Source organism: Carcharodon carcharias, chromosome 21 (assembly GCF_017639515.1).
Source record: "Carcharodon carcharias isolate sCarCar2 chromosome 21, sCarCar2.pri, whole genome shotgun sequence".
Classification (NCBI taxonomy): Eukaryota; Metazoa; Chordata; class Chondrichthyes; order Lamniformes; family Lamnidae; genus Carcharodon; species Carcharodon carcharias.
Window position 1 is genome coordinate 37,332,685 of NC_054487.1, and position 16,284 is coordinate 37,348,968.

The window sequence follows — 16,284 nt, forward strand, 5'->3', positions numbered from 1 at the left end:
TTGATTTTGTCAGAGTAACTTTGATACGTGTTACCTAGGATCAGTTTCAGTGCTCATTTCTGAACGCTTTCAAGTTTGCTCACATGCTCTTTAGTAAGCCCAGCATTCCAAACAGGTGCTGGGTATTCAACAATAGTTCTTGCATAACTATTAAATACTATGAATAGGCTCATTTGAGATATGTTGTGATGTTTGAGAAGATAGAGCATGTGAAGTCTTCCATTTGCTCTCTTAAACATTTCATGCACTTGGTAATCCCATTTGAGATTATTTTGAATGTAGATTCCTAATAGTTTAATGCCAGCTTGTTGCACAGTATCAGCATTCTCTAGATTAATGAAAGGAGGATCAGGAGGGTTGTGCATGAAATGTAATTCCATAGCATTGCACTTTTGGAGATTCAGTCTCATGTGATTCATTCAACAAAGTGATCGCCCCTTGCATGTGGGATGGGTTGCCTTGATGAAAACACTCCAAAAAGGGTCAGGTCATTCACATATTTATAGTGATGAATAGGCATGGTTATATCAATAAAGGCATTGTTTATGATGGCTAAAAATATAATAGGACCTAAATTGGTTCCTTGGCGGACACCAGCATGCAGCATTATCCAAACGGAAGTACTCGATTCATATCAAACATATTGTTGTCGATTGTAGAGATCCAGTGAATACCCGATGGGCTCCCTCCTAATTGAAGGCAATTTAACTTCAACATTTGAGATGCCATACAGGCTGATTTGCAAATTGAAACAATCCTGTTTGATCCATGAGTTTTGATTGTATTCTGGAAGAAACTGGCCACATAAACACATGCATTTATCAGATTTGACAATTTCATTGAGGACTGCTTCAAATATTGTTGACCTTTCAGAGCATGGCATTGCGAGTTATTTAATTAAATTGGAAATATGTTACTTTATTGTTTGAAGCCCAGCAAGAATAATATATTTTAAAGTCACGCCGGTCAAATTTAAAACAATATTTCAAATGCTTTTCTAATCTATTTAGAATGCTATTTCTAAGGTCAGAGATTTTTTGGTAATGAAATGGATCATTTTGCCTTCACAGGAATACAATCCCCAGATAATAGTGGCTCTGTGTAACATTAGTGCTCTGAAAGTAATCTGTAACAGTTTTGCAGTGTTTCTGTGCTTTTCTCATTTTTATAACGGCATTTCCTGTTATAGCAGAGAATTTGCATTCTCTATCCAGCTTCAGTTACTGTAGGTGGCCCAGTGAGGGCTGATGAAAACATTCCTTCAACATCTTGAAGAGATTTGAGATACTTGGACTATTTCCACAGGAGCACAAAAGGCTCAGAGACTTAATGAAAGTTTTTGAAATTATGAAGCAGTTTGATGAGGTGAATGGAGACAAATTATTTCCTTTATCAGGAAAGGATCAATTTAAAAGATACACTGAATGTACTGTGAAGGACTAAGACCTCACACTGTATATTTTTTATGAAATATATATAGATATGTTTATTGCTATTTCTAAAATTTAAAAATTGAACAAAGACCTTTAAACTGGCCGAACCTATGTCTGTCCATGATTCCTGAACAAAAGAAGCTACTCGGCTGTTTTGGGAAAACCCGCATCTCATTATCTCCGAGAAACCACTAATGACCATCTGTGGATTGTCCGGTCCAACTTCAAAGAGAGCTATACAAAGGCCATATGCATTGATTAACCCAGGCTGGCCAGAAGGAGATGGATCTTCTGCTAAGACACAGGCCTCATTACCTTCCTTTCAATTCCTAATGGCTGAGACATCTAACAGTCTTTGGAATCCAGATGATGGATACACATTCTTTGTCAAAGATGTTGGAGAGGTGGGAGTTATGTGACATGAGCCTCTGGCTTGTGGAACAAGTAATATTGCTTTGCTTAACTGAAAAGCTCAGTCTGCTGTTTATCATCTAAATAGCAGCCTCACATACAAGAGGCTGTGCCCAGATGGAAAACCTGATCCCATCTATATTGCTTCTGCTGGAATCAGTTCTTGCCCATCATATACACCTCTCCTTTAGCCAAATTTATTTGGCGTGATTTGATGCACTGTAGAGATCTCCTTGTGGCTCAGTTTGCTTTACTGCTTTGAGGTTACAGTTCAGACTTTCCAATTTGTTTCTAGTCTGTTTGGTTTTCGCTATAAACTGTTACTATAATTTTATACTTCTGTTGAACAAATACAGAGTGAGATGCTGGTTTAAGCAATAGAGCTGTTGTTGTGTTCACTCTAGTGTGATACAGTGGGCTGATTTATCCCAGATTTGCACTGAGTGTGATAGCAGGTGAGTAAATTACATTGTTTCCATGGCGGGTGGTCTCTCATTCACCTGCCACACCATCACCTTGCCACTTCACCAAGCTGGGTGCCATTTTTAAAGTCTAGCCGCATGCACACACTTCAGTGCTTCCAGCCCACGACAATCGTAAGGAAGATGTCAATAGGCAAAAAGACTGCAACCCCCTGGTTTAATAACGTGTCACTAGAATGCTATTTGGACACAGTGGAGGCCTGCTGTGATGTCCTTTATGCCCGCTTTGGCCGTAGGATGGGCAGCGGCATCACCAATCCAGCATGGCAGGCGGTGGCAGCAGTGGTCAATGCCAATGCTGCACAGAAGAGGTTGGCCATCCAATGCAAATAGAGGATGAATGATCTCATCCATGGGTTATGGCAACCATCTCATCTCTCTAAACTCACATACTCAAGCCCATCACACATTCACTGGCATCTCATTCACTGCCAGCTCAAGGGACATCACCACTCACTCTCTCGTACCCTCACCTGTCCATCTAGAGGCTGCCGCCTCAGCCTTCACCATCCTGAGACCACTTGCACAGATCAACATTTGCCCCCACACACCCTGGGATACCCTCCTTCCCCAGTACAGCTCTCGTCCCTTGGATCAGTTTGAATGAGACTATGTGGAAGAATCAGGTTGTATTAATTGCTCACCATTTAATGTAATGCTGCAGAAGTGTTGTATAAAAACAATAATGTTATTAGTCAATGTATGTTAAAGCTTGTTGTGTAAAACCACTTGAACCTGAATCATGTGATGGTTATTGTTGCAACCAAAGCCACGGGAAACCCAGTAACTTTAAGCTAAATTTATCTCTCAAGGATTAAGTTCATGAAGCGAATGGCATGTAGATGGATATTAAGATTCAGAGAGAGACATCTGAATCAGCACCCTGCAGACAAAAACCATATGGCATTCCAATGAGTGTTCACATTTATCGCAACAACACCAACCCTGCTTACTCAATACAGAGCACTCTGCCTTTAAACTGGAGGCAATCAATTTTGACTAAAAACTGACAGTGGAGTCAGGTTTTTTTAAAAGGACATTCAGGCAGCAAAGTGCTGTGAGAAGTTGTGAGGAGACTGCTTGAACTATCTGCTTTGAACCATAGGAAAGGGTGTAGAGGATTCATTTTGCTAAAGTTATGTAAGATGACCAACTTATGCGGGAAGGCATGGCATGTGCTTTATGTTTTATTGGTACAACATGAATATAAATTGTGTAAGTTGAACTGATGATAATGGTTGCTCTGTTTTTTTATTCTTTCACAGGGTGTGGGCATCATTGGCTATGCCAGCATTTATTGCCCATCCCTAGTTGCCCTTGAGAAGGTGGTGGTGAGCTGCTGCCTTGAACCGCTGCAGTCCATGTGGTATAGGTACACCCACAGTGCTGTTAGGAAGGGAGTTCCAGGATTTTGACCCAGTGACAGTAAAGGAACAACGAGGGGAACTTCCAAGTGGTGGTGTTCCCATGTATCTATTACCCTTGCCTTTCTAGATGGTAGAGGTTGAGGGTTTGGAAGGTACTGTTGAAGGAGCCTTGGTGAGTTGCTGCAGCGCATCATGTAGATGGTACACACTGCTGCCACTGTGTGTTGGTGGTGGAGGGAGTGAAAGTTTAAGGTAGTGGAAAAGGTGCCAATCAAGCAGGCCACTTTGTCTTAGATGTTGCCAAGCTTCTTGAGTGCTGTTGGAGCTGCATTCATCCTGGCAAGTGGCGGGTATTATATCACGCTCCTGACTTGTGCCTTGTTGATGGTGAACGTGCTTTGGGGAGTCAGGAGATGAGTTACTCACCACAGAATTCCCAGTCTCTGACCTGCTCTAATAGCTACAGTATCTATACGGCTGATCCAGCTCAGTTTCTGGTGAATGGTAACCCTTAGGATGTTGATAATTCACTTTAATGTAAATTAAAACCATGTAAACAATTCAGAACCAAACCTGGACTAATCTAGTCATAACTTGTCCTACTTTTAGAGAAATTTTGTGAAAGACATGGAGATCTGGTCCAGATGGTGAATTGTGCACAGTTGCAATTGTGAGTCTGACTATTGCACAAATAGGTATATAGTAGTGTGAGGTTAAGAAGTAAGATGCTGAGACAAGCATTACTGAAACACAAATGTTTTGCCTCTTGCAGCAGTATTCCACTTTAACCCATCATTTCCCCAATTCTTTTTTTTATCCTTTTGAACATAGTGAATGACACATCACTGTTTAAAATTGACAAATAAGTAGCTTTGTATGTTATTATGTGTTTGTATTGAAATAAAATGGCAAGTAAAATTAATGTAATTATCCCCTGGGATGTGGGTGTAGGCTCAGTTTAGCTTGATTGTTTGTTCTTTTCTATCAAGTGTGCATTTTACAGGCTTGTAATGTGGCATTTATATTGCTGTGCAGAAATACAGCATTTAAAAAGCCAGGTGATAGAATGGTACTATAACTGAGTTGAGCTGTCATGGGAATAAAGAATGCTGTGTGGGAAATCAATTGTATTTTGTTTCCTTTTTGTCCATATTTTGATGTTGTAAGTGGAAGTCCACAATATGTGTCAGGAATATCTGTTTGTTGCTTTGAATTTAGCTGTTGTAACCCAATGTATCAGGATAAAGGATCTCATTTGGTATTTTTCTCAGTGGCATGCAAGGCAATTGAACCACATACACTTGAAACTTCACTTAATATGCTCTTGTTCCTCATGAGCGTGGTTGTACTAAAATAAAGTTAGGATTTTTGTTTGGTTAACTTGGAAGGCAATTCCTTCAGCTCGGTCAATCTTGCTCCAACCTATCCCCATTTATAAAATACACAATGGACAGCAAGCCATCATCACTGCATTGCACTGAAATGGAGACAGGCTACAACTGGGTCATTTCAAGAAGCTATAATCATTTTCATAATGTTATTGGAATTTGTTGTAAGGTAGAGTAATAGTGAGGTCTGTGTGTGTGTGTGTATGTGTCACTTAATTGAATTAAAGGCAGCTGGTCCGAAGGCATTGACGTATCAGAAGTTAAGCTAGATTTGAAATGTTAAGTAGGTAAACAGAGGTGAAGTTTTAGAGTGTGAGGTACAAAGGGAACATTTTTTAAAAAACCAGACTAGCTTGATGTCAAACAAGGGGGTAAAATGTTTCACCTAGCCAGCAGAAGTTAAGAAACAGGGTGTTTATTTTTCCCAAAGATTACTGGTAAAATTGGCACTATGATAGATTTTTACTATTAGAGAGGTAAGGCCCAAATACAGGATGAAACAATGGAAATTTGCATTCAGAGGGGAAATCTGTATAAAGGAGATTAGGTTGCGTGTAGGAAAGAAGGCATTCTAAGATCTAACAAGTGTGAAGAGCCTCCAGCATCTAAGCCTCAAACTGCTATCTGCAAGAACAGAAGTTAAGAAAACTCACTTTGAACTTGACTGTTCAAGGTATCGTGTTACTTTGCCTGGGTCAGTTTAAATCCATGTTCTTTTACTATTGCCTTAACAGAGGTCTAACTGGGAGTTAGATTAACTAGAGGAGCTAGGAATTATCATAGTAGTAATTTGTATTTATGAATGTGCTTAAAATAATTTTTTTAAATAATTTAGTTTTGTAAGGAACCTGTAAAAGTCAGTGGTCTTATTACTACTGAATTCAAGGCAGGCATCTCGAAATATATACAAATAGCAAAACAGTTGTGGCAGTTGTTCAAGTTTCCCTTTGGGAATTGAGCAACTCAGTATTTACCATTGGCTGTGCCATAACAGTCATATTGTGTAATAGTGCTCTGCTATTATTTCCCTGTATGCAAAATGCTACTGCCAGGATTACCAGTCGGAGGAGTGTTAGAAGCAGTTATACGAGTTGGGGGTATCAGTAAAACCACTGTGGTAGAGACAGGTTCAGTCATGGTTTCCAAAAGGGAATTAGATAAGCAGCTGAAGAGGGAGAATTTGCAGAGCTCCAGAGAGAGGGCTAGGGAATGAGATAAATGATTAGCTCTTGCAGAGAGCCAGTATGGGCATGATAGGCTGAATGGCCTCCTTCAGTACTGTAACTATTCCATGATTCTAGTATTAATCCCACTACACTACTAATAATTTGAACAAGACTCTTCAATTATATATTTTATATGCTATATGGATGGTGGTAATGTTACAGTATTCATAGTGCCACTATTGTGATTCAGGTTTTTAACTTAAAGCTCTTGTGCTTACTACTGGAAGCATATCTATTGGAAGACCCTCAATCCTATGGACTCAACATAATTTTCTGTATGCAGTGACTGGGCATAGTCTGCCCCAGGGTTTTCACCAGAAGCATACGGGCATGCACGATATGTTAATCTCTCTGTACAGATGAAAAGCACCACAACGCCAAACCATGTAACCCAGATTAAAACTCCTAAATCAAATTTATTGAATGATGTTCACTTTTAGAAATTTTCTGGGATCAAAATGATAAGTGTTTCCGAATTTTCATGAAGCCCTTTGACAAAATCCTTATATCTGTCCTGGAAATCTGTAATATGGACTCTTTAAGTTCCACAGATTTTTGTCTTGATGAAATGATTTGGCTTAAACAAGTGAACGAAAATGATGAAGATTTACTGAGACTTATTTACTCCAGTCAACTTCTCAAATATTTGGAACCAGAGTAGGTACCTTACTAAACAAGATTCTTTGAATAAACTTCAATCCTTTCCAAGTAAACAAATTTTTAAAAGCCAATTGTAACTTGCAGGCAGAATACTAGCCTCCTTTTATCATTGCTGAACAGCTTTGTTCCGGTTGGTTTTCTGCACACAGCCTGAGTGGTGTATCAAACAGTTTGTTGTTTTCAAACAGTTTGCTGGCACATGTGAGACAACAAGCATGCCTCTGTTTATCATTTCTGAGACCAGGGTTAATTGCAGTTGCAACTGACTATAAGTACAGGCAACTGACAGCCTCAGATGGACGTTGGCAATCTGCCAGCTACAATATCACTAGCTAAGTCAGGGTAGAATTTGAGTATTTGATTTACCTACAGGCACTCATGCCTAAAAGAAACAGCAGCCATGACTTCCATTTGAAACATATTAGCATCCTGTCCCCGCTGAAGTTTCAATGAAAATCTGTAACTCAGTTTTTTTGCCATAATATACTCTGAAGACGATACAGCCCAGAATTTATGGAATAAAATGGAAATGCTGAAACTTGGTTAAAAGTTTACAACTGACCTGATAGCTCTTCCCTCTTATTCGGATGCTGATTGACATACTGCACATTGCCAGTATTTCCTTTTTTATTTTGGATTTGCAGCGTTTGTTGCTTTCCTCTTAACCATCCTTGTGGTTGTGCTGTGTTACAAATCCACTGCTTCCTATCATTATTCCATAATCACTCATGGTCAGTGATCTGGGAAAAAGATTACATAGCCAGGGTACTGAAGAGCTGTCATCTTATATGGTATGGGAAGAGAATTTACATGATGTTGCCACACGGGCATACACTTCACCCAAAAGTACTGTGCCTATCTTTTATTAGAAGGGAATTTTAAAATTTTGCTACGGGGAAATTGTTTTTCCCAGTGGTCATTTCATATGTTGACCACTGATACTGTCATTTCTTCGATCTCTCAGAATTTAAACACTAGGACTTTCTTTTTGATTATTATTTTTGTGCTCATTAAGATAGAGCAGTCTGACCAGATATAGAAGGTTTCAGTGTAGAATAATGGATTCTCCCATCACATCAATGGAAGAGTGTTCAGCAAAAATAAAAGACTGGTTTACAGTCTGGGTTGATATCATTTCATGTGTGACATTAGACCAAGTCTCGATTTGCATAACTGCTGGTAAATCCTGCTTACAAAGCCAGTGCTGAAGGAATGGATAGAGACGTTGGCTTTGTGTCGTGCTCGCTTGTCTTGAAGGCACTTGACTCTGTTCTCCTCGAATGTTGAAATCACTTGATGACAGAGACGCCCCCATTTAGGTCTGTCCAAAGTTTTTTCCCCCCCATGTATTGGGATCCAACTTGCAAGTTCTTTTTTTTGTTCATTCACGGGATCTGGGCTTCACTGGCTGGGACAGAATTTATTGCCCATCCATGGTTGCCCTTGAGAAGGTGAGGGTGAGCTGCCTGGGTTGGCTCTCAGATTGTCTTTATATCTAAATTTGGTATGTCCTGTGATACGGGTTCCCAGGTTCAGCTGCCTGTAGAGTACTGCCTTTGGTATGCGGGAATCTTCCATACGAACCACATGACTGGCCCAGCAAAGCTGAGCTCTGATGAGCCTGTTCTCGATGCCAGGTATATGCAGCACTTTGCAAGGACCTCAGTGTTGGGAATTTTTGACCTGCCACCTGATGTTGCAAATCAATCTCAGACAGCGAAGATGGAATATTTCTAGGTGCTTTATATGTTGCTGGTAGGTTGTCCAAATCTCTCACCCAAAAAGGTGTGATGCAAGGACCACTGCCTGGTAGACCTTATTCTTTGTTCTGTGACAAACTTCATACTTTTTCCCAAGTCTGTGAGTGAACTTGCCAAACACTAAGCTTGCTTTTGCCAGGTGATGGTTGATTTGATCATTCACTGTAGTGTTAGCGGAGAGGATACTCCCAAGATAACAAAACTTCTGTGCGTTTTTGATACTGACTGTGGAATCATAGTACGTGGCCAGGGGTGGGTTGATGCAAGATCTCTGAATTCCACAGATATTTTGGCAGGTCAAAGTGTTCTGAGGCTAGGCAGCTGAATATTCTCCGGAGTATGCTCTCATAGAGCGCAGTCATCTGCGAACAAGAGTTCACTCAGTAACTGTTCAGTAACCTTTGTGCAAGCCTTGAGCCTTTGCAAGTTGAAGAGGGTGCTGTCTGTCCTGAATTGAATGTGCACTCCTGTGCCAAGACCTTTGAGTGTGAACTGGAGCATGGCTGAGAAGTTAACAGAGCTGGAACTAATACATAGCCTTGCTAACAGGAAAGGCATCCGATGACATATCACTTTGCATCATGCTTGCCATCATACCATCGTGAAATGAGCAAATGACACTGATCATTTTTTGGAACAGCCATATTTGTACAGAATCTTCCACAGGCCTTCCTGGTTTACTGTGTCAAAAGCTTTGGTCAAGTCAACAAATACCATATAGAGGTCCTTATCCGGTTTACAGGACTGTTCTTGAATTTGTGGTGCTGCAAAGATCATGTCATCATAGTGAATAAATTCCTTCTATCTGTCCAAATATTCTGTACCTGCAATGTTCCTCTTAGCCAACTTCAGAAGAGCACCCATCCCCACCAGTTGGATATCTATGTCAGATAGTTTCTCCGGGTGAAAATTTGACAGTTATTTTTTTATGCTGTGAGACACAACTAGTTTTTCTTTTATTTTTTCATCAGATGTGGGCTTTGCTGGCTAGGCCAACATTTATTGGCCATCCCTCATTGCCCTTGAGAAGGTGGTGGTGAGCTGCCTTCTTGAACCATTGCAGTCCATGTGGTGTAGGTACACTGACTATTGTTAGGGAGGGAGTTCCAGGATTTTGACCCAGCGACAGTGAAAGAATAATGATAATAGTTCCAAGTCATGATGGTGTGTGGCATGGAGAGGACCTTGCAGGTGGTGATGTTACCATGCATCTGCTGCCTTTGTCCTTCTAGGTGGTAGAGATCGCTGGTTTGGAGGGTGATGTTGAAGGAGCCTTGGTGAGATGCTGCAGTGCATCTTGTAGATGGTACACCCTGCTGCCACTGTGCATCGGTGGTGGAGGGAGTGGATGTTGGATGTGGTGGATGGGATGTCAGTCAAGGGCTGCTTTGTCTTGAATGGTGTCAAGCTTCATGAGTGTTGTTGGAACTGCACTCACCCAGGCAAGCGGAGAATATTCCATTACACTCCTGACGTACATTGTAGATACTGGACTGGCTTTGGGGAGTCAGGAGGTGAGCTACTCTCTGCAGAATCCCCAGTCTCTGACCTGCTTTTATAGCCACGGTATTTATATGGCTAGGCCAGTTCAGTTTCTGGCTAATGGTAACCCCCCAGGATGTTGATAGTGGGGATTCAGTGATGGTAATGCCATTGAATGTCAAGGGGAGATTCTCTCTTGTTGGAGATGGTCATTGCCTGGCACTTATATGGCACAATTGTTACTTGCCACCTATCAGCCCAAGTCTGAATGATAAAAGCAAAATACTGCAGATGCTGGAAATCGGAAATAAAAACAAAAAATTCTGGCAGCATCTATAGAGAGAGAAACAGACTTAACATTTCGTGTCCGGAAGTCTCTTCCTCAGAGTCTGAATGATGGCAGGTCATGCTGCATATATGGGCATGGACTGCTTCAGTGTCTGAGGAGTTGAGAATGGTGCTGAACATTGTGCAATCATCAGCCGATCATCTCCACTCCTGACCTTATGGTGGAAGGAAGGTCATTGTTGAAGCAGCTGAAGATGGTTGGGCCTAGTAATGTGTGATTGGGATGGTCAAACATTCTTGCATAGCAGAGAGAAAAGACATTCACTGGAACATAGGAACAGGAGTAGGCAATTTAGCCCCTCAAACCTGCACTGCCGCCATTCAATAGATCGTGGCTAATCCGTGACCTAACTCTGTGCACCCACCTTTGCCCCATATCCCTTAATACGTTTGGTTAACAACTATCTTGCAATCTCTGTTTTAAAATTAATGATTGATCTTGCATTAATTTGCATTTGTGGAAGAGAGGTACAAACTTAAACCACCCCTTTGTATCATTCGGGCTAGATTTGAACTCAGGACCTGAGATGTGAAAGTCGCATGCCAGTCGACATTTTAGCTTTGATGTGCCAGAATCTGATTAGCGGAAAAGCTAATCTTGTGTCTTACAATCAAGATACAATCAAAGATGGTCATTTATTGTTTGAACTCCCAGTGCCTAAATGAATGACAATTTATATATGAACAGTAATACTCAGTCATGGGACACAGGCTTGTGCTGCAGCTAACTGCTATATCCAGCCACAGCATTTTCAGCTCTGCCAGCTAGAAATAAAGAGTGGGGATTATTTCAGTCAGGGCACAGACACTCAAATGAAGTTAACCAACTGATTTTTATTCTAGGATAATGCACAAGCAATCTATTGTGCCAGGAAGATAGGACCAGTTCTAGATTTGTATACTGTAACTGAATAGCACTTAGTTGAACGCATGACAGTAATCTCCCTCATTTATGAATTGGCCTACTCCAAATTCTTGGTTCCAACATGCTTTGCCAAAAGTTCTTGTGTGTATTATTGCACATCTGCCCAAACTCACTGTACTGGCATACCCCTATGTTGCGTTTATCCCCCCAGAACAAAAGCAGGCAATCCCAACCAAATAACTATGCTTAAGTTGTGACTGACATGTTCTTGTTCCATAATAGATTCTAGTATAACTATCTGTTTCCCTCTGTCTTCAAAGCTCTTGGAGGGTCTGACCCTACAAACACAATCATAATGGTTGTCACTGGTGTACTGAACCCAAGCCTGAGATGTGCAAAACAACAGGCACAATATTGAGTCAAAATCCTGAAATATCTTCCCTAACAGCACTGTGGGTGTACCTACACCAGGTGGATTACTGCGGTTCAAGAAGGTGGCTCACCACCACCTTCTCAAGGGCAATTAGGGATGGGCAATAAATCCAGGCCTTGTCAGTGATACCCATATCCCATGAATGTTTTTTTTTAAAGCTCTCTAGTTGATTATCCTTAATCTAAATCGCCACCCTTGCAATAGTTTTATTCATTAGCAATAGGTTCTCTCACACTTGAAACTTCACCAAGCCAAACTGAGGAGCATACAGTGTTCTCATACAACACAAGGCACCAAAGACAGCATCATCCATGAGCAGAGGTCATTTTAAATTAACCCACTCGCCTAGCAGTGAAGTCAATGGAAAGTAATGTCTGGCAGGTTGCAAGTGCCCAATCCAATTTTTTTCACTTTTTGTGTCAGGTGAGTTAAGTGACCTTAATTTCAAGATTGCATGTAGGAAATAATGGAGCTGTGGTTGTGATACAATGTTGTGGTTCTAAATAGTGGATAAGTATCTGATTTCTGAAGTAGTTAGAATCCTTTGATTGTATTACATCATCATAACATTAGTCAGCTGTTATTACCATCTGCATTTTACCCTGGATTATCTTACTTTAATTAGGTAATGCTTTATATCCTTGAAAAAACAGGGTCACCACTTTTAAAATACAGTATTTTAAAACAAGTTTTGATGAAATTGTTGACCAATGTGTTGATATTTTGATGCCTTTCTTCAGGTCACTTGAATCAAAAGAACTGGGTGAAGAAATATCCAAGTTGCTCTGGTCCTAAACAATCCCCCATCAATATAGATGATGCTTTTACTCAAGTAAACATTAATTTTCGAAAGCTGCTATTCGAAGGCTGGGAACATGAATCCAGTGGAAGTACAGTCATTCACAATAATGGGAAAACAGGTACTCCTTTCATTTTCTGGGCGAGATTTTTAGGTCAGCCTGCAGACGTGGGAACAGCCCGTAATCGGCCCCCGACCACGATTTCTCGCTAGCTAGCCAATTAACGGCCAGCCAGCGTGAAACACGTGCTGAAACACTCAGCGCTGCCAGGGTTGGGGCAGAAAGAATGTGGGCGCTGATGTAGGTGCGGCGTGGGCATGCACCGAATGAAAGCTCCCTGAAGGCAGAGAGCTGAAGACTTCAAAACAATTAAATAAAGATTTTAAAATCTGTAAAAAAAAAAATGTCCACAAATCAGAATCAGTCAACTGAACATATACATGATGAAAATTCTATCCATACATTTTTATTTTTTTTATTTAATAACGGAAACCTCGTCCTGCTCTTGGACGAGGTTACATCAAAAATGCAAAATCCGCCTGGCAGATTGGCCCATCCGCCAACCATAAGGTTGGACGGACCAGGAAAAATCGGGGACAATTGGGACTTTAACAACTTTAATTGTCTGACACTCACGCACCCGCCGAACAAAATATTGCACAAGTGCGGGATGATGTCAGGACGCTTGCCCGATCGTCATCTTGCGCGATTTCACGTCTGATCAGGTTGGGCATGCGCCCGCACATCAACCTAAAACTTCTGCCTTCTATTTCAGTATGACACATTATTTCCATGTAAAACATCACAGCTATATTTCAAGGTATTTTCCTCTGTATTTCAGACTTTTTTACAGTACAATTAGAGTTAAGCGGCCTTTTACTTCTTCCTATTTCTGTTTCCTTAGAATGCCTCACTACTGGAATGCATGACAATTAGCACTGTATGAATATATTTCTCCTGATGTCTGTTTTAATAATGCATCCAGTACATTTATAGCAAGATATCTAATGGCAAACATCTTTCATTCTTGATCTCCAGTGGAAATGAATTTGACAGATGAATATTACATCAGTGGAGGTGGTATGAAATCCAGATACAAAGCAGGCAAGATAATGTTCCACTGGGGCAAGTGTAATGCAACAGATGGATCAGAGCATACTATAGATGGACAAAACTTTCCGTTGGAGGTGAGTTGCGTTTATGTTTTGTGTTAGGCTAAGGCTTACCTGCATTGATTTCATGAGGAAAGCTGTGCCATACTTGAGACCCAACACATATACATTGCATCTGAACGTCACCACTTATTAAAAGAAAGAAAAGAACTTCAATTTGTGTCACACATACGAACATAAGAAATAACAGCCACTTTGCCCTTCATTAAGATCATGGCTGATCTTTGACCTCAGTTCCACTTTCCTGCCCGATTTCCCCTAGAGTCCAAAAAGCTATCTATCTCAGTCTTAAGTATACTCACTGACTGACCTTCCATACCCTGAGTAGAGAATTTCAAAGATTCACAATCCTCTGAATGTACAAATTCCTTTTCATCACAGTCTTAAATGATCAGTCCCTTACCGTGAGACCATCACAAATCACAGAATCTTTACAGTGCAGAAGGAGGTTGTTCGGCCCATCAAGTCTGTACTGGCTCTCTGAAAGAGCTTTCTACCTAGTCCCACTCCTATCCCTTATATCCATGACCTTGCACATTATTTCTTTTCAGATAGCAATCCAATTCCTTTCTGAATACCTCAAACAAACCTGCCTCCACCACCCTCTCAGGGAGTTAGTTCCAGGTTCCAACCACCCTCTGAGTGAAAAAAATTTTCCTCACGTCATTTTTATTCCTTTTGCCAATTATTTTGAATCCACGCCCTCTAATTCTTGATGCTTGCTAGAGTGGGAACAGTTTCTCACTATTTACCCTGTCCATACCCCTCAGGATCTTGAATACATGCCCCAAAGTTCTCGACTTTCCAGACAGGGGAAACAATCCCTCAGCATTTACCCTGCCAAGTCTCCTCAGAATCTTATAGCTTTCAATGAGATCACCTCTGATTCCTCTAAATTACAACAAATATAGGCCCATTCTACTCAACCTCTCATCATAGGACAACCTTCTCATCCAAGGAATCAAGATAGTAAATCTTCACTGTATCACCTCCAAGGCAAACATATTCTTTCTTAGTTAAGAAGATCTTACCACACCTTTACGGCATCTTAAAGTGCTTTACAACCAGTGGGTGGCTCCTTCTAACAATAGAGCCTGTCTATGCTTGGCAGGAGCACAGGGAGAACAGGGCAATGGAAAAAGCATAAAGGAAGAACAATGAAGGAAGCACTAGGGGAGCAAAGAGAGAGCAGGAGCTTTGGTGGAGCAGAGCATGGAGAGAGCCTAAAGGAACAGGGGAGAGCAGTAACTCACGGGGAGCAGAGCCTATCTCTGGCCACCATTCACAGGCTTACTCTTGACCATGGCCCTAACTGCTGTAAGGCTGGCTGCTGCGAACCTCCAGGGGTTCAGGGATCACAGTGAGAACCATTGGATCTAGAAGCATTCCTTAACACTGTAGAAAACCCTACTGTCTTTGCCACATGTATTACTCTACTTTTAGCTAACTAAAATATCGATTATGGCTCTGTTGTCTTGCATTTTGTCTACTTATTTTTTCTGCTATCTTCCTTCCACTGTTTAGCAGTCTTTAATGTTCTAACAGCCCCCTTCTTAATTGTTAACTTTAGTCAGATAGATTCAGCTTTTGCACCACCCCCATGTCACCATACAGCATTAGTGCTGTAATGGAACCTTTTAATGCTGCCACACTTTTCTACTCTATTCTCCTATTTTGTAACCAGGAAGTTTCAGCTTATTTTCCCACCCTAGGATAGCCATACTAGACAGTGCTCTTATATAATTGCCTCCCATTACATTTTGTGCCTGTAGCTTACCAATTTTATTTACACTAGATACAAGTCAAACCAGCCTCTGGCTGTTCGGAAATCATACTAATTTTAATCCCTCCTTTTTCTGATTTGTTTTTTTTTATCTTTTATCTTTCCTAAACCCCTTTTGCCTTTGATTTTCTTTTCTTTTACCTCATCTTGTTTTCCTCTTCCCCTACCATATTTATTTAACACTGCCTCCACAATATTCGTTATTCTCTCAATCCCAGTTTTATTCAGGTAAAGTCCCAACATCCTAACCAGGCCATAACTGCTCCAGAAATGGTCCTAGTGCCCTATGAATCTTAACCTTTCTTTCCTACATCATATCTGCAGCCATACATTAACTCATTTATCTTACTATTCTTGCGCTAGCTGCTAAGTGACACCCTTGAGGTCTTGCTGCTTAATCGATCTTCTAATTGCTGAAATTCCCTTTCTGAGGGTCCCCAAATTTATTTCTTCTTATGTCATTGGTTCCATAGCAGACTCAAATTCCCAGCTTCTTCCTATCCCTTTCCAAAATCTTCGACCTCTGCTCTGCAATAACCTTTACCTATTTGTGACCTTTGGTTGTTACAAAAGAACACTTATCTATTCGAGTAACGACAGCTATTCTATATATTTCTTCCCCATTGTGGGCAATCACTTGTTCTTTAGTACTATAATTTGGCTTATGTTTGTCC

The 16,284-nt window shown here is 40.8% G+C and overlaps 1 protein-coding gene across 5 annotated transcripts in view; it reads left to right on the plus strand.

The window, feature by feature from the left end:
- The window catches only part of LOC121293028 (receptor-type tyrosine-protein phosphatase zeta-like), a 274,424-nt gene that overhangs the window by 117,644 nt on the left and 140,496 nt on the right, over nt 1-16,284 (plus strand). For all 5 annotated transcript variants that reach the window (XM_041215610.1, XM_041215611.1, XM_041215613.1 and 2 more), the window contains exons 3-4: nt 12,596-12,775; nt 13,694-13,842. In XM_041215610.1, coding sequence (XP_041071544.1) covers nt 12,596-12,775; nt 13,694-13,842 — 329 coding nt within the window. The remainder of the gene's footprint in view (nt 1-12,595; nt 12,776-13,693; nt 13,843-16,284) is intronic.